The following is a 25,950-nucleotide window of genomic DNA, read 5'->3' as shown; positions in this document are numbered from 1 at the left end:
ATCTCAAAGAAATACTTAACTCCCTAAACAAAATCAAAGGAAAGGCAATGAGGCACATTTTAGCAACCATTAATGAGTACTGCCTTCAATGTTAAAAACAAATTTAGAAATAGAGCAAGTGAATTACTTTGATGTACTGGGTTAAAATAATTGCCCTCCTTTGCTGGCACAAGAGTGGTGGACACCAGAAATTTCTCTGGGGTATCACGAACTCAGTTGGCCATTGGAAACTGCATCTGATGACGGTCATCCAGATAAATGGAGTTCCATTTTTAACTCACAGCACAACTGATAAACAGATAAGGAAACTATGAAATCTGGTGAGAAACTAGGGTATCAGATAGAACTTGGGACATAAGCTCAGTGAGCTCAGAGAAATGACTGCAGTAGGTCCTAAATGTTTCCACTTACTAACCAACTTGCAATTGCTAATTCAAAACAAACTCCTAACACTGTGCTTCGGGAGGTCAATTTGCAAATGTAATAAAAAAATAGGATTAATAATGAAACTGCTGGAAGGTCTTCAAAAGACTATGTGAGTACCAGTTAGACTGTGAAGTACAGTAGGAAATTGTATCATTAGGTTATTGGTCAAGGGATTAGGTAAATTCAAGTATGCCACATTTTCTAATGAAACTGAATACTGTTAAGTGCACCAAAGGAGTTCAACTTGAGGGGAGAGCAGAGGAGAAATTTTATGAAAAGTGACCAAGAAATGAAAATGTGACAGCTAGGTGGGCTAAACATTCTTCGGGTGCTTTGATGTTTCTTTTTTGGAGGTCCTTTTAAAGTGGATTTATATTGGGTTGGCCAAAAAGTTCATTTGGTTCTAAAAGTAAAAGTAAGACAAACTTTTTTTCATTTTCACCAAGAACATCATTGAATAATATATCTATTAACAGAACGATCTTTCTGACCAATCTGATATTTTGTACTAGATATTTTAAAATTATGCTTTGTTTTGATATTATTGCTTAATATATTAAAGAATATTTACAATGAATACAAGTTTTCTTGGTTATTATAAAACATTTTAAGATAAAGACCTAGAAAGACGAGCCAGTGAAGTGATGCAGAATGACCGAATCAGTGCTCCCACCTGCTCAGTTAAATATTACTGTTATTTTTCCTTTTGTATTTGGTCACCTGCAATAGTTGTCGAGAGGGTCTAATGAAACATTAAAACCTAAAACCTTTGTATTGATCTAAAGTTTTTCTTCCAGAGTTATAAATGTGTGCCTGCATGCTTGAAGAGAATGGACCAATGACCTCAAATGTCTCCCCAGCTCTCCTGTCTGCTCCTCTTCCCATCCTGTTTTTCAGATTGAACTTTGCTCCATAAATAACCTTGCCTGATGCCATCCCCAAGACGAGAACAACAAAAAAGCCACCTATCAGCCAATTTCATTTGCAAAATCATGGAAAGTTTTTTGAGAGGAAGATGAGGAAAAATATTTGAAAACATCTGGATAAAAAGTACTATTTTTTTTTCTGGAATCAATAAGGGTATGGATCTATGGAAACTGCGAGGCATTCCATTTATCCCGGCTCCTCAGCTAAGTTCAGGAGAAAGGGAATCCTGAACCAGGAAGAATCTGATGCAACATTTCTCCAGTGTTTTGAAATACTTCAGGTTGTCTGTAGTGAGATGCACAGCCAAGTGTTAGGACATTTGGAATGTATAACAGCTTGGTATAGGCAAAAACAAAAACAAATGGAACCAAGCCAGTGGAACAATTGGTCATTTCACCCTACAATTTAATCCTCAGTACAACCTGGCCTAGAGGGAGCTTTCCTTAGTGGAACCAACTAACATATTCTAAGAGCATTACTATTTTCTGAACACCTGTGATGTGGTTTCACTTTGTGCTATCCAAAATAGAAATAAACAAGTTCTTTACTTTTTAATCTGGAAATTTTAAATTTGTCTAGGTATAGATTAAGTCATCAACAAGAATATCCATTATTATTCTATTTCTCAAGATGGATAGTATTAATGAATAGTTTGGAAGGCTTGGGGTTGGGAGTTCTAATTCTGGATACAGGATATATGCTTTCAAGTCCTTCAGCCTACCAGAGCCTCCATTTCTCTGGGGAAAATGGAGATCAGAGATGATGAATGACAATCTAAGTCTTAGCCTGGGAATGAGGAGGGACGAACACAAATTAGAAGGGACGGTGCTGTGTTATCACATTCTTTGGTGCTATGAATGGTCTGCAACAGGGGTAATAATAATGGTAACAGTAATAGTAATAATAAACGTTGATGACAATGATAGAGATGACGATAAGAACTCCAGTAATGTTACCTTTGGTGGAATGTCTTCTTCCTGTCGTAACCAAGAGCTTCGGTCAAACTTCTCAATGCGAGTGGGGAGAGGTGGGTTTTCAGAGGTGGGATCTGAGTTCTGGCGTGGCATCTCGACGCGGTGAGAGCTCACATTCAGAGCCTCCTGAAACCCAGACAGGCCCTTCGTGGGCTGCTCATGCACCGACTGGGAGGCGGTCAGGGCAGGTCCCTGGGATTTCACTGCTACCAGATGCGGGATCTAAGCATCAAACCAACATCACAGCAGCATTATTACAAGTAGTAGTAGTAGTTGCTCACTTGTGTCCGACTCTTTGTGACCCCAGGGACTGTAGCCCGCCAGGATCCTCTGTCCACGGGATTCTCTAGGCAGTGATTTCTGGAGTGGCCATCCCCTTCTCCAGGGGATCTTCCTGACCCAGGGATCAAACCTGGGTCTCCTGCATTGCAGGCAGATTCTTTACTGTCTGAGTCACCAGGGAAATGCAGATCAACTAGGATCTCATGGGAAGGGAGGATAAAATTTTAGGGAGAAAGAATCAGAGCACATGGAGCCCATAGAAGCTCTTTGCAGCATGCTTTTCAAAGCTCTCCTAAATTTCCTATTTTAGAGCTGGAGGGCTGGACCAGACTTGCTGGCAAAGAGTTAAATGATGGACTTGGGACTGATAAGAAGTCAGTGAAATAAGTGTCATGATAATAATGATTTCAGTGAACATTTATTGGCCAGCAATACATTTACAAGCACTTCTGATCATACAAACTTCCTCCTTTCAACCTCCTAACTTGGACTTCAGAGAGTGCTCTGTGAAACAAGAATCGCTCTCAACATCTTTCTTCTTATAAACTCATTAAATACCATGAGCTGGACACAATTATTCTTCTCATTTTACCCATGAGAATTTAAGGTATAGAGAAGGTAAATGACAACCTAGATTTCACAGCTAACATGTGCCAGAGACTGGACTGTAACCTACACATACGCCTAATTCTAGTTCCCATGTTGTAACTCCACAGCCTAACTGCTATGTGATCCTGCTTTCTGGTGAACTGGCTCTTACCACCTAGGATATTATATATCTCACAACACTAGGATGTTTGTTTTAGAGTTGGAAGTCTCACAATTTGGCATGTATTGATATCGTTCATGCAGGGAAGAAATGCAGACTTTAGGTAGAAATGTTGCTTTTTAAGACAAATCATGACCACCTACAGTTCGGAGAACCCTTCACCCCTCACACTTCCTTGTTCATGCTCACGTGAGCCTATCTTTTCCTCCAATGTGCAGGGAAGCCCCCAGGAGACAAGAGCCACATCAGACTTCCTCTCTCTGAGTCTAGCACCATGCCTGGCATATTGAAGGTGGTCAATAAATCCTGGCTGGGAAAACATCTAGAGCATTTTCTAAATTAAACTGTTAATTCAATAAACATTAATCTAGTATTTGCTTTGTACCAGGCACCTATCAAACTCTCTTTGGTCTGAAATCTCAGTGCCCAGACTGCTAGAGGACACCTCCACAGCCTGCCTCCACCAGCCTGGCCCTGTTCCTCCTGCGCTTGAGGTCTCATCTCTGGAGCAGCCTTGCCCCAGACTCTTCAGAGCCTCTTGATTTGGGAGACTGGAATGTTGCTAACTATAGTTCCAAGGAAATCCTCAAAGTCCACTTCAGTTGAGTGTATGCTTCAACGAGAATAGAACTGTAACCAATCAAATTTATATTAAGGTTGTGTAGGTGTGTGCTCAGTTGTGTTCAACTCTTTGCGACCCCTAGGACTATAGCCTGTCAGGCTCCTCTGTCAGGCAATTTCCTGGCAAGAATACTGGAGTGGGTTGCCTTTTCCTTCTCCAGGGGATCTTCCTGACCCAGGGATCGAACCTGCATCTCCTGCATCAAAGGCGGATTCTTTACCTCTGAGCCACCAGGGAAGTCCATATTAAGGCTAAATATCATTAAATATATTAAGCATTAACACAAAAACAAAGCCTGTCTTGCAAATAGGTACCTCAGTGTTCATAAAAGCATGATTTGCAATAGCCAAGACATGGAAAGAAGCAAAATGTCCACTGATAAATGAATAAAGAAAATGTGGTATGTATGTATATGTATACATACACACACAAACGTGCACACACATATACACAGTGGAATACAACTCAGCTATAAAAAAGAATGAAATACTGCCATTTGCAGGAGCACGGATGGACTCAGAGGTCATCACACTAAGTAAATCAAGCAGAGAAAGATAAATACCATATGGTAACACTTCTATGTGGAACTTAAAATATGCCATAAATGAACTTATCTACAAAGCAGACTCACAGACATAAGAACAGACCTGTCATTGCCAAGAGGAGGGGGTGGGGAAGGGATGGACTGGGAGTTTGGGATTAGCAGATACAAACTATTGTATATAGAATGCAAAAATAACAAGGCCCTACCGTATAACACAGGGAACTACACTCAATACCCTGTGATAAATCAGAGTGGAAAAGACTGGAAAAGAATGTGTATATATATGTGTAACTGAATCATATTGCTGTATAGCAGAAACTAACACAACATTGTAAATCGACAATACTTGAATAAAATAAACTTAAAGAATATGCAGTACGAAACACAAACCTACTTTGAAAGAGTCCCTTAAACAAAAACAAAAACTGAAGCTCCTGAAGAACGCTTAATTCAATTAGCTGTCTGTCACAGGATATCAACAGTTTCATTTCCTAGTCACTTTCATGTAGTTTCTTAAGTTTTCTCTCTACTCTCTCCTTTTATAGGGAAAAACTTTCCTAAAAAGTCAAAGTGGGGTTTTGTAAAGAGGAACTTTGTGTGTTTTGAACTCATGGATGCTTAGGCCTGAACTCATTATATACAAATAAAAACAAAAAAGGCAAGATAAGCTAATTTGGCTAGTACTGAAGAATTTTGGACCTCATATACTAAAGGCAAACTTAAAATCAAGAATTCTTGATTGCATCTGCTCTGAAACTCCAGTTCAATAGCATTACATATATCAAAGGTGCCCTCAGAACACCTGTGGGAGTGTTGACACAGGTGGGCACCTGGAAGAAACTTGAGACGTTTAGGTGAGAACTGCTGTGTAACCCCTCTTTTTTATGAAATTTCATCCTACATCTCAATTCCTACTTCATTTTTGGTACACACTATTTAAAAAATTCCTCTAAAACTTCCAGAAACTTCCCACTTATCTAAAAGTGAATAAATCTTTTCTTTTCCAAATAGCTTAAAACAGTGGTTCTGAAACGTCAAAGTGTATCAGAATCACCTGGAGGCTGTTAAATTACAGACTTCCAGCCCCACCCCTAGAGTTGCTGATCAGTAGTCTGGGTTGGGCCCGAGAATCTGCATTTCTACCAAGTTTCTGGGTGATGTTGATCCTGCTGCCCTAGGGACCACATTTTTAAAACCACTGGCTTAGAAAACACAATTTTACTTCATCTAGTCCATTTAACTTTTCCAGTTTCAGGCTCATGTCAAAATTCCAAGGAACAAAAGATAATGTAACAGTTTATAGACACATCAAGCTTCCTTGGTGGCTCAGGTGGTAAAGAATCTGCCTACAATGCCAAAAACCTGGGTTTGATCCCTGGAGAAGGGAATGGCTACCCACTCCTATATTTTTACTGGAGAATTTCATGGACAGAGGGGCCTGGTGGGCTACAGTCCATGGGGTCACAAAGAGGTCTACATAAATTTTAGCTTTGGTAATTTCAACTCACAGGATGCCCGTTCTGGACTAGCAGGAGCTTCTATGGGTCTCTTGAGAGGCCAATTTACCAAGAAGTGACTTTGCAGTTAGCTTAAAGCTAAGAATGGGGCTTTTTTCCTTCTCTCTTCTCCCTCTGTCTTGCACATTCAGTGGGGTCTCCTATCTTACTAGAGATTTGATAGGAAAAGCCATGATTTGGCTGGTCTGATACCCAAATCCATGTTACTATTCCCTGTTACTTTTATTAGACTTTATTGTACACCTTGTTGAAAAACCCAGTGGAATGAAGGGACGCTGTACCTGGGGATCGACTGATCTGAGCATGGGGGGTGTCCGAGCAGGCTGAACCCCACTGATGCTGAAGGACTCCGACCGTGGGGGCAGGTTGGGGTCTGATATCCTGTTGGCAACCTTGTGAGGCATGGCAGGTGAACTCTGCCGGTTGAGCCTTGACCGTTCTTCTACCTAGAAAACAAACAAACAAAAAAGAAGTGCTTCAATGGATAGAAGCTGATTTATTTCCTAGTCAGGATTTTGTGTAGTCACCTGCACAGCCATTTTGCATCCCTCCAATCAAATCATTTTAGAAAGTCGAAGCTCTATCTGCTCTGCATCAAAAATCTGCAGAAAGCTCTTTTCTGTCAGAGTAAATAACAGCATGGAAAACACATAGAATACTTAAGGCCTCACCCTTCCATTGCCCATTATCTCGTGCTACTCTATTGGCTGAGAATTTGGGACCTGCTTTTTAAGAGTTTCTCATGCATCAGCTGGAGCACTGTCCTGTTGATTGGTCACAAATCCAGGGCTCAGTCAGGGAGAGAGGCAACTATGTCAGGTATTACAATTGTTTGGGGAAAACAGAAAATTGCTTTGAGCTGACAAATCAGACAGGACGGGGAAGAACACAGAAGGGGTGATAAGAGGATGTGCCGAGCACACTCGCCCTCCATTGCTTCCTGCGCCCTACTCATGGGCAAGTGGGAGTCTTGCTCAATGAGCATGGCTTGTCTTAAACTGACTTCCTGTATCTTTTTGTTCTCTCTTGAGGGCCTTTTCTTTGCAGGTGTCTCCCTTCCTGTTCCCTAAACTGCACTGCCCCGCTGCATTTTTGCCATTCCAGCCTGGACTCCACTCTCTCTCTCTTCCCTCTATCCTGCCTGTATTTCCACACATGGCGCTTGTTCTTGCTTCTCCTCTCCTCTCCAGCCCTCTGGACACTTCATTCCCTTGTCACTCCCTTTTTTTGCAGAGTCTCTCTCAGCCCAGAGGAGATAACTGAACAGAAGTGCTTCACAGGGAAGGCTCAAAGGACCCAGGAAGGCTATCTTTATAAGCAAAAGTCACCCTTAGACAATCTGTGGCAGAGGACAAATTATAAATAAAAATGTAGATAAACAAAATGTACACTGCAAGACGTGACTTAAAATCTTCAACAGCTTTAAAAGGTCTTAGCACTTTTCTCCAGATCCATCTTGTCCTGTCCTTTATTTCTTCAGGGTCAATTTGACAGTTGTAATTTCCAAACCCACTGGGGCAATAATTCCACCCTGATGCCCATTAACTCTCTTCTGCTGACTCACTATCTTTGTGTTGTAATAGCCTGTTATGGAACCCACATGTGGGTCCTCAAGACATATTTGTATGTAACAGCTAAGATCCTTTATTCATTTTACTTCCTGATTTGAAATAAAAAGTCAAAAGGGCTCTTCTTTCCCATCCTATTCTGAATATTCCTAGAGGCAGACTCAGTCTCATACACAAAGTCTATTTTTAAAACTCTCAAATTAACTATAAACATGTTAACATGTTAAGATGTGCTACAGTAGAGGAAACCACCCTTCTGCCTCGACACAAGAGTCATCTGAACACCTCTTCCCTGGCCATTGCTGTGCATGTATGTGCAACTGACATCCAGTTGACTTTGGTTTTGAAATTCCATGTCTCAGAAGCTTACCACACACCAAATAAGATAATCAGCAAAAAACCAGGGATATAAACCAGAACATGTATACTTTGTGGAAGTATGTGTGTGTAAAAAGTATTACATCAGCAATAATTGTTTAGCTATTGTGTTGAGCAAAAGGAAAGAACAAAGCCAGCTTTGAGATGAGAACGCAAACAGAAAGTCCTACAAAGATAGCCCTAGATAAACTGAGACCAAGGCATGCAACGTATTGTTTTTTCCAAATACTAGACTCTTTGAGAAGAAGATGACTATTTCTACTGCTAAGTTGCTTCAGTCGTGTCTGACTCTGTGCGACACCATAGATGGCAGCCCACTAGGCTCCTCCATCCCTGGGATTCTCCAGGCAAGAACACTGGAGTGGGTTGCCATTTCTTTCTCCAATGCATGAAAGTGAAAAGTGAAAGTGAAGTCGTTCAGTCGTGTCCAACTCTTAGCGACCCCAAAGACTGCAGCCCACCAGGCTCCTCCATCCATGGGATTTTCCAGGCAAGATTAGTGGAGTAGGGTGCCATTGCCTTCTCCATGACTATTTCTAGACCACCGGAATTAGTCAAGTATTAGTCATTTTCTTATTTCTAGGGAAGATCATTAAATAGAAAAATCACATATATAGGTACCCCTCAATATTCAAACCATTGCAGTCTGAGGTCAGAAATCCAAGAGGTTCAATTCATCTTCAGATATATAATTGTTTATCCAAACTGTAGCCACTTCTTACCAGATATTTACAAACCAAATATTGTAAGGAAGTTAAGATACCTGCCATTCTTATTTTTTTAGCCATAAAATATCTTTAGATAGTTTTAAACCCACATTTAGAAACAGTACATTAAAAACAACAGCTGAAAAGTCTGTCCCCAAAGATCTCCATTGAACAAGGAAACCATTTTTGAGATGAAGAATTCTTTTGGCAACTGCCAGCAACAAACCTCCAGGAAAGGAAGCACCTTTGTCTCTAATAGGACCGTGGGCCACATACGCCCTAAAACCGTTGTTAGAAATGAGTGGGGCACAAAGAGGGATGCTGATTTTCCCAGGCAGTTAATGGGTCTGATTAGTCATGTGTGGATACCGTTTTGTTCAGTTGCTAAGTCATGCCTGACTCTTAGCGACACCATGGACTGCAGCACACCAGGCCTCCCTGTCCTTCACTATCTCCCTAAGCTTGCTCAAACTCATGTCCACTGAGTTGATGATACCATCCAACCATCTTATCCTCTGTCACCCCTTCTCCTTCTGCCCTCAATCCTTCCCAGCATCAAGGTCTTTTCCAGTGAGTTGGCTCTTCGCATCAGGTGGCCAAAGTATTGGAGCTTCAGCTTCAGCAACAGACCTACCGATGAATATTCAGGGTTGATTTCCTTTAGGATCGACTGGTTTGATCTCTTTGCTGTCCAAAGGACTCCTAAGAGTCTTCTCCAGCACCACAATTTGTGTGTGGATATCACTAATGTATTTCTAGTAACATTGCCTATGCCTTCTCTCAGTTCGTTTACATACTAAATCCTACCATCAGTATGTTTCAGTCTTTACCATCGTAAAATATATGGTATGAATAATCTATTGTTACACTCTGCAGATTATTTCAGGATGAACCCAATGTGATGAGATTTCCTGGGTTGGAATTTGTCCCAAGAATCTGAAAATCTGTATAAGTGTAACAGTGAGGCATCAGGCTACTCTGTCTCAAGAAAATCTTGTCCTAAAGTCTTCAGGAAGATAACGCTATCTGTTGCTTTTGCACCAAAGGAACAGCGTGAATACTGGAGTAAAGATACCAAATCAAACATCCTAGTAACCGTTTCAGATGGACAAAGGTCTGTCCTCCTGATTCATCACATCTTATGTTTACTAATTGAACACTGAGTGAGACACAAGAGGTGTTTTCCTCCAGATTAAGAATATATGTGATTAAAAACTAGGTTTCAATGGAGATATATTCTTCCTTTTATGATATGATTTAAAAAAAAATGAGTCTTCGCTTCAACCTCCTGCTACCAAGAAGATGTAAAATATCTTAAGTACCACCAAAAAAGTGTTCTAGTAGCATTGTATAAAGAATGTCAAGATGCCATTCCATAACAACAGAAGACATCTGTTAGAAAGGAGTTCATACTTGATGGGATTATAAACAAATATAGAGAACTACATTAGGAGAGAAAGATCAATTTTACCATAGAATCAGGCTTTTTTCTTATTAAAAGAATCATTTTACCATCAAAACTAAAATAACTTTGAATAGGTTTGAATCACTTCTGCAGAAATGCTATATTATTTATTACAGCATTACAGGGAAAAATAAAAAATAACTGTGGTCTCAGAAATAAGATTCCACTCCAGGCAGGACTGTGTTACCCAGTGGGTAACAGAAGACCTGAAAATAAATGTGTTGATTATAAGATTTAAAAAAATTTTCAAAATAAGTAACCATGTTGAAACATGTATACAAGTATAAACATTACATCAATGTCAATTGTTAAATTGTTTTGTGCATTTGAAAACAATTTACAACTTCTAATGTCTCACAGAGCAATAAGAAATGTTATCTGCTGAGAGATTTCAAAACAAAATCATAGAAGTAGTTTTTAAAATGTTGACAACAAAATATATTTACTGTCATATGGGTGTATTTTAATAACACTTTATTAAATATATGACTGTAGGGTCTGTGGGAGTCTATGTAGGTCTTCGAAGTCCTGCTTAAGAGCTAGTATATGGTGAATTGGACACAACTGTATGGGAAATTTTCCCCTCTAAGTGGACAAAACATTTGATTTCTGTCTTTACTGGCAGTGCTGGAGGAAGAGAAGTTAAGATAAAGAAGTTCAATGACCTTTAAGTCCTCATTAGGTATTCTGATCCCGCACTCACTGGGCACATGAAGAGGTGAGTCATGCTGTCTTTTGGCAAAACCACATGGGAAGATGGTTACTGAGCAAGGCTGGGGCTATCCCTTCTCTGGGGCACCTTGGAGGACAGAGGAAACACTCATTCCTTGTTGAGTTTGCTCAAATTCATGTCCATTGAGTTGGGGATGCCATCTAACTATTTCATCCTGTCATGTCCTTCTCCTCCTGCCCTCATTCCTAGGGAATGCTTGAAATGTAGTCTTGTCAAAGATAAGGCCCTGGGGTACTTTACCAAGATCTACTCCTAACCAAGGATTGCACAAGAAAAGTATAGATCCTCGTGTGAATGGACAACTTCAAAGTACGGAGGCCAATCTTTAGCAGGCTGAGATGAGAAATTAACAAGTGTGTATCCATCACTGGAGAGAGGTAAGTGGAGGAGATGGGAGATGCATGTGAACTGCTCATGTGAAATCCCAACCAGAAACAACAGAGGCAAAACACTTATTCCTTGTGGTCAACAACAGCCTTTGGAGCAAAACAGAAATATGTTGACTACTTCATTTGCAGTTGTAGAGTGCCTACGGTTTCAATGGCACATTCACACACGATTGCCCAGGATCCTCCCAACTTTGAGAGAGAAAGTACAGATGGGTAGGCTACACCCCAGGAAGGCTAGGACACTTCAGGGTCACACAGCCTGGAAGTGGAAGAATGAGAACTCAAACGAGCTCTTTCCTATTTCCTGCCAGGTCTGTTTCATGCTAAATCTTAAGAGAGATAAACAGAAACTAAGGAAAGATGGGAACAGAGCTGTAAACTCTCTAAATATTTATATGAGAGCTCATATAAAATAACTCAAATAACAAGAAAAAAAAAGTATCAGTGTAGAGCAGAGAAAACAAGTGGAGAAGGAGTTCTTATATACAGGAATTTCAAAGCCCAGTGAACTGATGGGATATAAAGAGACATCTTGGCCCACCATTTGCTAAATAAAACCATGACCAGATGACTGGCATGTATTACAGAGAAAGAACATGATGAAGTGTTAAAAAAAAGGAAAATGCCATCTCATGCAATACTCATAGATAGAGCATTCTGTTGCTGCTGTGTGTTGGTGAAAATTAAAAAAAAATACATTGTCAGGCCCCAATAATCACAAGCCATTATAAGAAATAGGAATCTGTACCATTATAAAGAAAAGGGCTTTAAAAGAAAAGGAGTATCCATCTTTCAGAAAGAGCCAGTGTGGGAGGTGGGGTGGGGGGGGATCTTTAAATTTTGCTGATGTTTAATACAGTATATCATATTGATGTTTTTACAGAACAAATCTGACTTACATTCCATTCAAAAATGGCAGAGAATTTGAAAGGAGTGAGAATGTCCACTACCTCTCCTTTTGATGGAGACATTGGTGTTCCTTTCTGGCTGAGATCTGAAAATCAAAGCTAATGTGACATTTAGGACAACCAGAATATTCAGGAAAAGGATAGAGAGAAGAGTTCAACAAGATTTGCCAACAATTGAGTGTTTCCATTTGTTCTCGCTACATCTGACAAATTAATAAGAAAGGAAATGAGAAACATCATGACGACTTATGTTTTACAAAATGAAGGAACAAAACCATGAAGGATGAACCATTGTAACAACATTACACTGCTAATGAAAAAAATGCAGATTTACTATAAGGAAGAGAAATAAGTGGATGGAAAAGTAACCAAAGAAGGAAAACTCAGGATGATGAGAAGGTGTGTTGGTGATTTAGCTGCTAAGTCCTGTCTGACTTTTGTGACTCCACTGACAGCCTACCAGGCTCCTCTGTCCATGGGATTCTCCAGGCAGGAATACTGGAGTGGGTTGCTATTTTCTTCTCCAGGGGATCTTCCAGACCCAGGGACTGAACCTGGGTCTCCTGCATTGCAGGCAGATTCTTTACCAACTGAGCCACCAGGGAAGCCCAGAAGGTATAGAGGTGAGTTACAAATCAAATACAGGAGCAGATTACAAAAGAGGCAGCTGTAAGTGGAAGACAGCTGGCTGGTGTCTTCAAAGGCACATGGTACAAAAAAGCTCAGAGCCTCTATCACAGGAGACCATGCCATTGCTGCCACCTCATCCTTGGTGAGGATATTTTCAAGTTTATAGCCTGGCATTTGGAAAAGAAAATGGTCCCTCTTTTTATACCTCCAAAAGACAGTTAAACCTGGATTCTTTTTATCGATTGATAACTAAAACACTGCTGAGCTAGAAATTCTGTCCATATCTAAAGTCTTGAAATGTATTTTACTGTTTGGCTACTTTGAACTTCACCTACCTCCCTACTATAAGAAAGCAAAGAAATCTGTAAATAAAGCTCTAGAAGAAAAGTTCATACATTGCTGATAGAAGCACTGAAAGATCTAGACAGTAAGGATCCTTACAGTCATTTTTATCCCCATCTTAGGAAGTGGGTGTTAAAAAAATGATGAATCAAACTCAGGCAGATAATCATTTGTTTTTACTTGTATACCAGTTGCTACAATCCCCAATTTAGCCCTGTCATTCATTCTATCATTTAAATGTTTCATCTTTCTTCTAAAACAGGAACACCCACTCAAAGACTTGGGAACTGCTTCATGAAGAGATAGGTGGTTAGTTGGGAGCTGCATTATGTTAACCACACCCAGGAAGATAGGATTAAATACAAAATCCAAAAAGAAGGTGACCCTAGTGGTAAAGGATCTGCCTGTCAATGCAGGAGACAGAAAAGATGCTGGTTCGATCCCTGGGTTGGGAAGATCCTCTGGAGTAGGAAATGGCAACCCACTCCAGTATTCTTGCCTGGGGAATCCCATGGACAGAGGAGCCTGGTGGGCTACAGTTCATGGGATTGCAAAGAGTTGGACACGAGTAAGCACACAGGCACACACACACATGTCCAAAAGTGCATGAAGCCCAGAAGAAGAATACCAGCTATCAGGAAGCCAGAGACCTTGGAAGATGTCACCCACCAGAGGTGGGCCAGACTTAGGATGGCCTGGGAACCTCACATCAAGAGTAACTGATGACACAACCATGCTGTTTGCACACCCATTATCTAACTTTTCTTTACACTAGGAGCCTGGCCGAGAAGCACAGGGGAATTACGAAGTCTAGAAAATTTCCCTCGTGATATCTGCAGAGATGCGCCCCCAGGAATGCCATGGCTCCTGAAACCTTGGCGCCCTTGAATTAGTTCTGAATAGAGAGGACAGGCCAGCCAATTTAACGATGAGGACAGATGGTAACTAGAAAACAATGAAGTTAAAATGTTTAAGTGAAAATAAGAATGTGCTGAGTAGTGGTGAAAGGAAGGAAGTGGAAACTGTTTGACGTTTCTTCCCCTTTCCTGGTACATTTGTGTATGAGGGAGCTGTCCAGGGGAAAGGAGATTGTGGTATACTTTACAAGGCATCCCAGTCCTCTCCAGGTGGTGTCTGGAGGGATCTGTAGGTGTTCCTTTCCTAAACTTATGCTTGGGGCTGGGAGCACTGCAGGACAGGTGGTCATGCATCCCAGAGAGGCCATTTAACGATGCAGCACTTCTTGGAGGAGACGAGCTACTTGTATGGACGCATGAGTTCATGCCCCGAGGTCCACATGGGTCTCTAAGGCCCTTCTTACTTGCAGAAATACACAACTTGGGGCTCATCACTTTGGAGATGTTTGGAGAGGACACACAAATGACTTGGGGCCCTGACTCTCGAGGTGGGCTACATCCTTGGGAGTGAGATCGCTTTCTTGATCTCACTGTGGTCCTTGAAGGTCCCTGAGGCTTCAGGTGATCTTCAAGACCAAGTCTAATAGGATAAGCTGTTTCATCCTTCTTCCGTGAGTGATGCTCAAACAAGAGTCCTGATCTGGAACCATTAATTTCTGTAGGTGCTAACTTAGTAGAGGCTAGTTTTTCAGCCGTCTGAACATCTGCCATGATCAGGAGCTGTGAATCTGCTTTAGCTGAGGGTTTCAGCTTGGCATGGTTTAGCAGTGGAAGAAAGCGGCACATCTTTGCTAGCCAGGAAGCAAGTCAGCTGCTGTTTAACAGCAGTGATTCTGCTTAACTGGAAGAACAGATGCGTTGTTAAAGGGTTGGTGCTATATCTGCGGGTAGGATCACAAAACTGAATTACTGACCTGGGGCAGTTTTTACTGACATAGGTAAATACAAATCACATTTAAGGGAAAGTGATCAAAAATGTTCTTTATATTGAACAGAATGATTTTCTCTACAGATTAAGTTTTTAAGTCTTAAAAGAAAAATGTTACCAGTTTTATAAAAAATAGTACACTCATGAAGGATTTAAACAAAAAGCTTAAATAAAAGACTCTAGTTTCTACTCCTCATACACAACCATTTTTTATATTACAACAACATAATTTCAAGTGTATTCTATACATATGTAAGGAGAAGGCAATGGCAACCCACTCCAGTACTCTTGCCTGGAAAATCCCAGGGACAGGGGAGCCTAGTGGGCTGCAGTCTATGGGGTCGCACAGAGTCGGACAAGACTGAAGCGACTTAGCAGCAGCATACATATGTAATATAGAACAGAAAATAAAAAAATTATAAAAATAGGGTCTTATGTAAGAAATCCAGTTCTAGTAATATTGTAGTCTAGATAACTTGAAATAAGCTCTAGCTATAAATATCTGAAGATACTAGGACAAAATGTAAAGTAATATAAATCACTCTTTTGAATGACTAGTTTTGCTTACAGGAAAATAAAGGAAATCATTAGGTGCTAACCCTAACCCTTCTTTAGTCTAGTAGTTGAGCAAATGAAGGATCATTCCCATGAAAGTATTTGTAAAATATTTAAATGACCTCCGACCCTGTAAGTGAACCACAACCACAAGTCTGGGACCAACTGTGTCTTCACTGGTACCACAGAAGCTTAGAGGATATTCGTGACAATACCAACCATCAGTTTCAGGGTCTAGGTACAGATAGGAAATTATCCTACCTAGAATTCCTGAAGTCTTAAATCACATTCTTCCACTCCTCCAGCCACAAACTCAACTGGATTCCAGTACAGAAAAAGAGTCTCTGCTTCCTGCTGTTACTTACAAAAAAGAACCACAAATGGATTGTGGTATAGAAATAAGGTTATGCTGCTGCTGCTGCTGCTGCTGCTGCTGCTAAGTCGCTTCAGTCGTGTCCGCCTCTGTGCGACCCCATAGACGGCAGCCCACCAGGCTCCCCCGTCCCTGGGATTCTCCAGGCAAGAACACTGCAGTGGGTTGCCATTTCCTTCTCCAATGTGTGAAAGTGAAAAGTGAAAGTGAAGTTGCTGAGTCTTGTCCGACTCTTAGCGACCCCATGGACTGCGACCCACCAGGCTCCTCCATCCATGGGATTTTCCAGGCAAGAGTGCTAGAGTGGGCTGCCATCGCCTTCTCCGAAATAAGGTTATAGTTCTTCCCAAGACAAAGCATGTGTGTCTCACACAAGTTATTTCCCAGCTTTGTAGTTTAACTCTCTGTTTCTACAGGAGAAACTCATTATGGCCCCTATACTCAAGGCAAGGTAGGTATAGGCTGTACTTGTTCGCTTACTTACCTCCTTGGCCCATGCTGGTTTCTCACTAGGACTCATCCCTTCTTTGTAATGATACAGTGGCTTCTTCTCCACAGGCCTCTGCTCCTGCCGCTGATGCTGAAGAGAAACCAAGTAGTCTCTCTCTTGCTTCAGTTGTCTCTGTAGCCTTTCTGCTTGTCTCTGTTCTTCCAACTGCTTGCGCTTATATTCCTGTCCAGATCAGGAAAGGAGAATAAAGAAAAGGCTAAATTACCATAGGGAAACCATTGGCCTGTACCAGGGAAACATGCAATGGAAGCAAAAGAGATGATAAATAACAAAGGACCTTAATACCAACAAAATCACAAGAGGACACAGGGATGAGCCATAGAGATAAGGTACAGCCTCGGGTTAGCATCTACACAGAATGTGGCATTTAATGAAAACACTACTGTTTTAATGGCAACCCCTACAGAACACCACCCTTCACAAAGTGACTTGTCCTCGATGAACTGCAACCAAGAAAATGGCAACAATGAGGATATTTGGACGGTCAGCGCACAACCCCTGTAAGGAACTATCCACTTCCTGGTTTAATCATTAAACTATTCAAACATGTACAAAACAGAACAAGAACCTAAAGATACTGCCTACATCATCTTTCGTTTGACAAAACTTGGACCAACAGAAACCATTAGCAAAAACGTGTACAGGCTAAAAAAAAAAAATCACAGTGCCACTGAATAAAAAGTTAAGTTAAAAAAAAAAAAAAAAAAGGATACACCAAGCAGCTCATTTGGAGAGCAGTGCAATAAGGCTAAAAAAACACCAAAACACTTCAAGTGGAAGCTGCCTGAGCAGGGAACACAAAATGTTCCCATCGCGAGGGTAAAACTAATAGTCTGCAAATGAAATAGGACTCCAGAGCTGAGTGGTTTCCTACGGATGAGGGATACTCTGCTGTGATTGTATTCCAGCATGTTGCAAATGACTGCGAACGTTACTCTGCAATAAACACAGTGGGTCTCAGAAACAGCCTGAACTTGTACTAAGACTGGATTCACGTTGAAGTTTTGCAAATGGCTGGCGTTAATAAAGAATGTGCAACAAGTATATTCAAAGCCGTGACTCGGCACCCTGACCTTCAAAGTGGTGACTCGGCACCCTGGGTCAGGAAACTCATTAAGTTTTAGAAGATTTTCCAGGTCTATGAGGCTGGGTGGATCCCCATTTCCTGACTGGCACGTTAGAGGAGACCACACACACACACACACACACACACACACACACACACACGAGATGGACACAGAGCAGACCAGTGGGCTTGGCATTCCCATTACCAGAAGTAGAGCTTGTTCATGCAGTAGCTGCTGCTGTAAGATCTCTAGCTGCCTCTGCTCCTCCTCCAGCTGTCGCCTGATGTACTCCTGGAGAGGCAGGCAGCAGAGAATGCAGAGGAACACGAGAGGGAAAGGGAGAGAGAAAGAACCGGTAATTTCAAAGGTGAGAAGAAACTGCCAAGTGAAGTGTGGAAGCAGGGAAAAAAATACCCAAACACCTCTTCACTAAATAGGAAAGATACCCAGCACCACAGCAAAAGCACTTCAGTGCAGTCAAAGGCACAACAGCAGCGGATGGAGACAGCTCAATGCTTTGCTGTGACTATCTGGTTTTGAGAACCCAGCTTTTGTTGTTGTTAAAGTATTATCCATATATTTTCTGTTTTTTGGTCATGTGGCATCTTAGTTCCCAGACCAGGGCTCGAACCTGTGCCCCCTGCAGCAGAAGCATGGAGTCTTAACCACTGGCAAGTCCTGAGAACCCAGCTTATTTTAAAACTTTTCATTATAGGCTCCCTCTTTACGGGCTACCTGAGATTAACAAGGCTATACAGTTCAGAGGCTCCCCATTGTAAGCAGTGGGGATAAAATAAGGACTGAATGCTGTCATGAACTGTCTTTGTAAAGGAACCATCCTGCAGTTTCACTGCACTGTCAGAACATGATTCTAACAAAGAGAGAAAGGGGCTGCATCGATGGCCCAGAGTCATGGAGACCAGAGCAGCGTGAGTAGAAAAGCTCTTCTGAAGCGATGAAAGAGGAGGACTTGGCTCATTTATCATGCCCCAGTGCTACTTTCAGAGCCGGTGCCCTGGGCTGGGAGAAGCACGACATCAAGGTGTCAGGGGACTTCGGCCTGGGGAGGAAGCCAGGTTGAATGAGCAGGCTTTGCCAAGGTTGTGCATTTGACTTCTTGAACAGGCGAGAATAGTTGCTGGAGCAAGAGTAAAAACCGGCTTAAGCCGAGCAGACCTAGGAGAAGGTGACCCACAGCCCAGAGGCGGCTGGTGCTGGTGTTCACGTGGGGCCATCTGTAGGGCTCCCAGGTCCCCGCTGTACCTGCTCGTGCTCTGCGCGCCGCCTCTCCTCCTCCCGGCGCATCTGCTCCTCATAGTGTCTGCGCTGCTCCCTCTCTTGCTGTTTCCGCAGCTCCTTCTCTCGCCTTTGTTGCTGTGGGGAAAAGCAGACAGCCATGAAGGAAATCAGCAGGGAGAGCTGCAGAGCTGTGGATATGACTGACTGTTCATGAGATGCCTGCACGCCTGAGGGTCTCTCACCTGTGCTATTTGGGGACACATTGGTCAGGATGGGGTGACAGCAATTCAGTATTTATCACAGAGGTGAGCTCTCCAGGTTTACCCGTCTCCCAAGATGTTCCCGTTCAGAGCATCCTCCCAGTTGCCTGATGGGGGTTTTCAAATCAGGGGTGGGTAACTCGGATGGATAGCTTCCCTGGTGGCTCAGTGGTAAAGAATCTGCCCGTCAATGCAGGAGACGTGGGTTCAATCCCTGGGTGGGGAAGATCTCCTGGAGAAGGAAATGGCAAGCCAATCCAGTATTCTTGCCTGGGAAATCCAATGGACAGAGGAGGTAGGTGGGCTGCTGTCCATGGGGTCACAAAGAGTCACATATGACTTAGTGGCTAACCAACACCACCACTGATGTATAATAAATTAGTCATTTTATATATCAAGCTGTGAGATTCTATAGACTTTAAAGCACATTCATAATGCAAATGCTCTTCAATGTTTTTGACACCTTGTAGGGCAGGAGTTGTGGCTGCGCGGGCGCAAGAGGGCCTAAAGGAGCTATCCCACGTTGAAGGTCAGGAAGGGCGGCAGTGAGGAGATATCCCTCGTCCAAGGTAAGGAGCAGCGGCTGTGCTTTGCTGGAGCAGCCGTGAAGAGATACCCCACGCCCAAGGTAAGGGAAACCCAAGTAAGACGGTAGGTGTTGCAAGAGGGCATCAGAGGGCAGACACACTGAAACCATAAAACTAGTCAATCTAATCACACTAGGACCACAGTCTTGTCTAACTCAATGACACTAAGCCATGCCCGTGGGGCCACCCAGGATGGGCGGGTCATGGTGGAGAGGTCTAACAGAATGTGGTCCACTGGAGAAGGGAATGGCAAACCACTTCAGTATTCTTGCCTTGAGAACCCCATGAACAGCATGAAAAGGCAAAATGATAGGATACTGAAAGAGGAACTCCCCAGGTCAGTAGGTGCCCAATATGCTACTGGAGATCAGTGGAGAAATAACTCCAGAAAGAATGAAGGGATGGAGTCAAAGCAAAAACAATACCCAGTTGTGGATGTGACTGGTGATAGAAGCAAGGTCCGATGCTGTAAAGAGCAATATTGCATAGGAACCTGGAATGTCAGGTCCAAGAATCAAGGCAAATTGGAAGTGGTCAAACAAGAGATGGCAAGAGTGAATGTAGACATTCTAGGAATCAGCAAACTAAAAAGGACTGGAATGGGTGAATTTAACTCAGATGACCATTACATCTACTACTGCGGGCAGGAATCCCTCAGAAGAAATGGAATAGCCATCATGGTCAACAAAGGACTCCGAAATGCAGTACTTGGATGCAATCTCAAAAACGACAGGATGATCTCTGTTCGTTTCCAAGGCAAACCATTCAATATCACAGTAATCCAAGTCTATGCCCCAAACAGTAACGCTGAAGAAGCTGAAGTTGAACGGTTCTATGAAGACCTCCAAGACCTTTTAGAATTAACACCCAAAAAAGATGTCCTTTTCATTACAGGGGACTGGAATGCAAAAGTAGGAAGTCAAGAAACACCTGGAATAACAAGCAAATTTGGCCTTGGAATACGGAATGAAGCAGGGCAAAGACTAATAGAGTTTTGCCAAGAAAATGCACTGGTCATAGCCAACACCCTCTTTCAACAACACAAGAGAAGACTCTACACATGGACATCACCAGATGGTCAACACCGAAATCAGACTGATTATATAATTTGCAGCCAAAGATGGAGAAGCTCTATACAGTCAACAAAAACAAGACCGGGAGCTGACTGTGGCTCAGATCATGAACTCCTTATTGCCAAATTCAGACTGAAATTGAAGAAACTAGGGAAAACCACTAGACCATTCAGGTATGACCTAAATCAAATCCCTTATGATTATACAGTGGAAGTGAGAAATAGATTTAAGGGCCTAGATCTGATAGATAGAGTACCTGATGAACTATGGAATGAGGTTCGTGACATTGTACAGGAGACAGGGATCAAGACCATCCCCATGGAAAAGAAATGCAAAAATGCAAAATGGCTGTCTGGGGAGGCCTTACAAATAGCTGTGAAAAGAAGAGAAGCGAAAAGGAAAGATATAAGCATCTGAATGCAGAGTTCCAAAGAATAGCAAGAGATAAGAAAGCCTTCCTCAGTGATCAATGCAAAGAAACAGAGGAAAACAACAGAATGGGAAAAACTAGAGATCTCTTCAAGAAAATTAGAGATACCAAGGGAACATTTCATACAAAGATGGGCTCGAAAAAGAACAGAAATGGTATGGACCTAACAGAAGCAGAAGATATTAAGAAGAGATGGCAAGAATACACAGAAGAACTGTACAAAAAAGATCTGCATGATCCAGATAATCATGATGGTGTCATCACTGACCTAGAGCCAGACATCCTGGAATGTGAAGTCAAGTGGGCCTTAGAAAGCATCACTATGAACAAAGCTAGTGGAGGTGATGGAATTCCAGTTGAGCTATTTCAAATCCTGGAAGATGATGCTGTGAAAGTGCTGCACTCAATATGCCAGCAAATGTGGAAAACTCAGCAGTGGCCACAGGACTGGAAAAGGTCAGTTTTCATTCCAATCCCAAAGAAAGGCAATGCCAAAGAATGCTCAAACTACTGCACAATTGTACTCATCTCACACGCTAGTAAAGTAATGCTCAAAATTCTCCAAGCCAGGCTTCAGCAATGCGTGAACCGGGAACTGATGTTCAAGCTGGTTTTAGAAAAGGCAGAAGAACGAGAGATCAAATTGCCAACATCTGCTGGATCATGGAAAAAGCAAGAGAGTTCCAGAAAAACATCTATTTCTGCTTTATTGACTATGCCAAAGCCTTTGACTGTGTGGATCACAAGAAACTGTGGAAAACTCTGAAAGAGATGGGAATACCAGACCACCTGATCTGCCTGTTGAGAAATTTGTATGCAGGTCAGGAAGCAGCAGTTAGAACTGGACATGGAACAACAGGCTGGTTCCAAATAGGAACAGGAGTACATCAAGGCTGTATATTGTCCACCCTGCTTATTTAACTTATATGCAGAGTACATCATGAGAAATGCTGGACTGGAAGAAGCACGAGCTGGAATCAAGATTGCTGGGAGAAATATCAATAACCTCAGATATGCAGATGACACCACCCTTATGGCAGAAAGTGAAGAGGAACTAAAAAGCCTCTTGATGAAAGTGAAAGTGGAGAGTGAAAAAGGTGGCTTAAAGCTCAACATTCAGAAAACGAAGATCATTGCATCCAGTCCAGCATGGATGCGATGATCTTCATGGGAAATAGATGGGGAAACAGTGGAAACAGTGTCAGACTTTATTTTGGGGGGCTCCAAAATCAATGCAGATGGTGACTGCAGCCATGAAATTAAAAGACGCTTACTCCTTGGAAGGAGAGTTATGACCAACCGAGACAGCATATTGAAAAGCACAGACATTACTTTACCAACAAAGCTTTGTCTAGTCAAGGCTATGGTTTTTCCCGTGGTCATGTATGGATATGAGAGTTGGACTGTGAAGAAGGCTGAGCGCCGAAGAATTGATGCTTTTGAAGTGTGGTGTTGGAGAAGACTCTTGAGAGTCCCTTGGACTGCAAGAAGATCCAACCAGTCCATTCTGAAGGAGATCAGCCCTGGGATTTCTTTGGAAGGAATGACGGTAAAGCTGAAACTCCAGTACTTTGGCTACCTCATGTGAAGAGTTGACTCATTGGAAAAGACTCTGATGCTGGGAGGGATTAGGGGCAGGAGGAGAAGGGGATGACAGAGGATGAGATGGCTGGATGGCATCACTGACTTGATGGATGTGAGTCTGAGTGAACTCCGGGAGTTGGTGATGGACAGGGAGGCCTGGCATGCTGCGATTCATGGGGTGGCAGAGTCAGACTTGACTGAGCAACCGAACTGAACTGAACTGAGGGCATAAAGGGCTTCGCTGGTGGCTCCGATGGTAAAGAAACTGCCTGTAATGAAGGAGATCTGCGTTAGTTCTTGAGTTGGGAAGATTCCCTGGAGAAGGGAATGGCAACCCACTCCACCATTCTTGCCTGGAAAATTCCATGGATAGAGGAGCTTGGCGGGTTACAGTCCATGCGGTTGTAAAAGTTGGGCATGACTGACTTAGTGACTAAACCACCAGGGCATGTACAGATGAAGAAAGTAAAAACCAGAGAAGTGAAATGACATGTTCAAGGCTATATAGTAATGATGGCTGAGCATGCAACAGAATCCACTAACTCCCACCTAGTCCATTCCCCTTTCTAATACACTATGCTGTCTTTATTTTCTGGAGTGTTCACAAGTCAGTGTCAATTTCAACCTGTCACTCAAGCAAGACTGTGAGCTCAGGAACCATCACCATCTCATACAATCACCATGCCTCTGAAAGTGACACCGTGGCCAGCACCTTTCATGCTTTATCTTATTTAATTTTCAGAAAAATTTTCTGAGATAGATACTATAGTACTATTATCCCCCATTAGATGAGAAAACAGAGGCATGGAGAGATTAAGTAGTTGTTCAAGGTCTTACTCATATGCAAGGTCATACTGAGTAAATGGTAAAGCTTGATTTGAAAGCCTGACAACATGACTCCAGTCTGAACTCCATCAGAACAGAAGATGAAGAGGCAACAGGAGTGACAGATCATAATTAATCCAGCTCTTCATTATACTCTCAGTAAAGGAGAACATCTCAAGAGTAGGGACAGGAGCCAAGGGTTCTCAGCCAGGGATGGTACCATCCCCCAATCCCTGGAGCATGTGGCATGTGCGGGGGCATGTAGAAGATTTTCCAGTTGTTCCAGTAACTGGGAGGTCATAACTGGCATTTAGCCAGGGATGCTAAACACCCCACAATGTGTGGGACACACATACATTACAAAGTATTTTCCCTGACCACACGCCTTTTGAGAAATACTGAAGCCTCTTTGGGTAGGAGCCCGGTACCAACATTAGGGTTTCTTCTTCCTCAAATATGGGGTTTGGAGGGGCTGACCAGAGGGTCTCTTCCCCTACAACAGTCTCAACAGCACTTGGCTGAAGAAACATGAGTATCCAAGAGAAGATGGACTGTGACTGTGTCACATTGATGAGCTGGCTCTAAAAAACCTGGAAAACAGCTCTCTAGTACAAAAACTTTGTTCCAGCCCCAGCTAAACCAATGACAGATATTCAAAGCTTCCCAAAGAAGCCCCTTCTTGGCACCTGCAATCTCTTAGACCTGCTCTCTTCCAATAACCTCCAAGGATCATTTGAGACTCAATGTCTGTCATTTCCAGAACAAGAGTTCCTTGTCCATCTTAGATAGTAGGTGATGGGGAGCTTCTGGAAGACTACAGGTACATGCCATCAAATGTCTTGACCAGATCTGCATTTTCAAAAGGGCTTCTGCTGCTGCTGCTGCTGCTAAGTCGCTTCAGTCGTGTCCGACTCTGTGTGACCCCAGAGACGGCAGCCCACCAGGCTCCCCCGTCCCTGGGATTCTCCAGGCAAGAACACTGGAGTGGGTTGCCATTTCCTTCTCCAATGCATGAAAGGAAAAGTGAAAGGGAAGTCGCTCAGTCGTGTCCAACTCTTAGCGACCCCATGGACTGCAGCCTACCAGGCACCTCCGTCCATGGGATTTTCCAGGTGAGAGTACTGGAGTGGGGTGCCATTGCCTTCTCCAAAAGGGCTTCTACCTGCCCCGAAATGGGCAGGACCAGAAGCTGAGACTGCAACGTGTGGCCATGTGATGGGTCCAGGGCACCCACGAGCTAAGCAAAGGCAGCCAGAGACTCCAGGTTTGTTATTATTTTTTTTCCCTTTTTTTTCCCCCATGTTTGTTATCGCTGCTGAGACACAGGCAAAAGGAGGAAAAACTAAAAAACTGTCTGGATTTCCAGTCAGTGCAAGGACTGTAGCGGAGGTCAATTTAGAAGAAGAAATTAGAATTAGGCAAAAATAAAATGGGCAAAATTTGGTGACTGTGGGGCATGTGAGGCTGAGTGGTGAGTGAATTTCTGGCCCAGGAGCGTGGCAGATGGTGTGATACAGAAGTTTAGGGAAGGGATGAGGCATGTGCTGGGGAAGAGAAATGAGTCAAGTTCCAGACAAGTGATTATTTGTTTTACAGAAAAATAATACAGGAGGATGGGAGTAGAAAACATTGTCATACGAACTGACTGAATAATTCGGATTAAAGACCCAAAACAGAGATATTTCCAACACTCAACCAAAGTGAATCAATGCCAGCACAGAGAATAAAATAATTATGTGTACAGATCTGGCTCCTGGCAGGAAACAGCCCTAATTTAGCTAACATTTCAAGCTTTTTTTACTCCTACCATCAGTCTCTTTCTTGAGGAAAAAAATATAATCAAGGCTTTTGACGATTTAGCTGATTTTTCTGTGAAGGATGTGTGCATTTCCAACCCCCTTTTTAGGAATCGATAATGTTTGATAATGACACGCCACTCAGGTCCCTATGCAAGGTATACACAGTATCGATTGCAACTCAGGAGGGTCTGAGCTCCCTGAATACTCTGTCGTTTCTAAGAAAGACACTCGAAAGTGACTAATAATTAATAATGATCTCATCTGGCTCAGTCACCGCTAAGGCACGGAGGCCTCTGCCAGGGCTTCGGCTCCCGCGGTGAGACTGGAAAAACAAATCACTTCTCCAACCTTCTGAAGGCACTGTGCCAATTCCAGCTGCCATGGCTCAATGTTAACGCCTTTCCAGGAAAAATGTTTGCGCTCTCTCCTCCCGGCGGTGGGACGGTTTGAGGGGACACAACACAGGTCCAAGAAAGACCAAGTCCCCGGCCTCCAGCAGACAGCTTTACAAAGATCTGAGGACTTTTGCTGGAAGCAGCAATTGAGGGCAAGGCCTGTGTTTGATCCCCACTGGACTGCCCAGCCCCTCACCAGGGGCCTGGCACCTGGCCAGTACAGAGA

General features: G+C 42.7%; 1 protein-coding gene across 9 annotated transcripts in view; it reads right to left on the bottom strand.

Annotated features, from left to right (window-relative positions):
- The window catches only part of TNIK (TRAF2 and NCK interacting kinase), a 406,980-nt gene that overhangs the window by 57,985 nt on the left and 323,045 nt on the right, over nucleotides 1–25,950 (bottom strand). For 6 of the 9 annotated variants that reach the window (XM_070373248.1, XM_070373278.1, XM_005905573.3 and 3 more), the window contains exons 13-17: nucleotides 18,796–18,906; nucleotides 17,737–17,823; nucleotides 16,439–16,627; nucleotides 6,343–6,507; nucleotides 2,310–2,549 (exon numbers count right to left, since the gene is read on the bottom strand). In XM_070373248.1, coding sequence (XP_070229349.1) covers nucleotides 2,310–2,549; nucleotides 6,343–6,507; nucleotides 16,439–16,627; nucleotides 17,737–17,823; nucleotides 18,796–18,906 — 792 coding nt within the window. The remainder of the gene's footprint in view (nucleotides 1–2,309; nucleotides 2,550–6,342; nucleotides 6,508–16,438; nucleotides 16,628–17,736; nucleotides 17,824–18,795; nucleotides 18,907–25,950) is intronic. The other 3 variants (XM_070373266.1, XM_005905575.3, XM_005905576.3) reach the window with 1 other exon arrangement.

The sequence above is a fragment of the Bos mutus genome, chromosome 1 (genome assembly GCF_027580195.1).
Source record: "Bos mutus isolate GX-2022 chromosome 1, NWIPB_WYAK_1.1, whole genome shotgun sequence".
In the NCBI taxonomy this organism is placed as follows: domain Eukaryota; kingdom Metazoa; phylum Chordata; class Mammalia; order Artiodactyla; family Bovidae; genus Bos; species Bos mutus.
The sequence above is the reverse complement of the archived record's forward strand: the minus strand, read 5'-3'. Positions and strand labels throughout refer to the sequence as shown.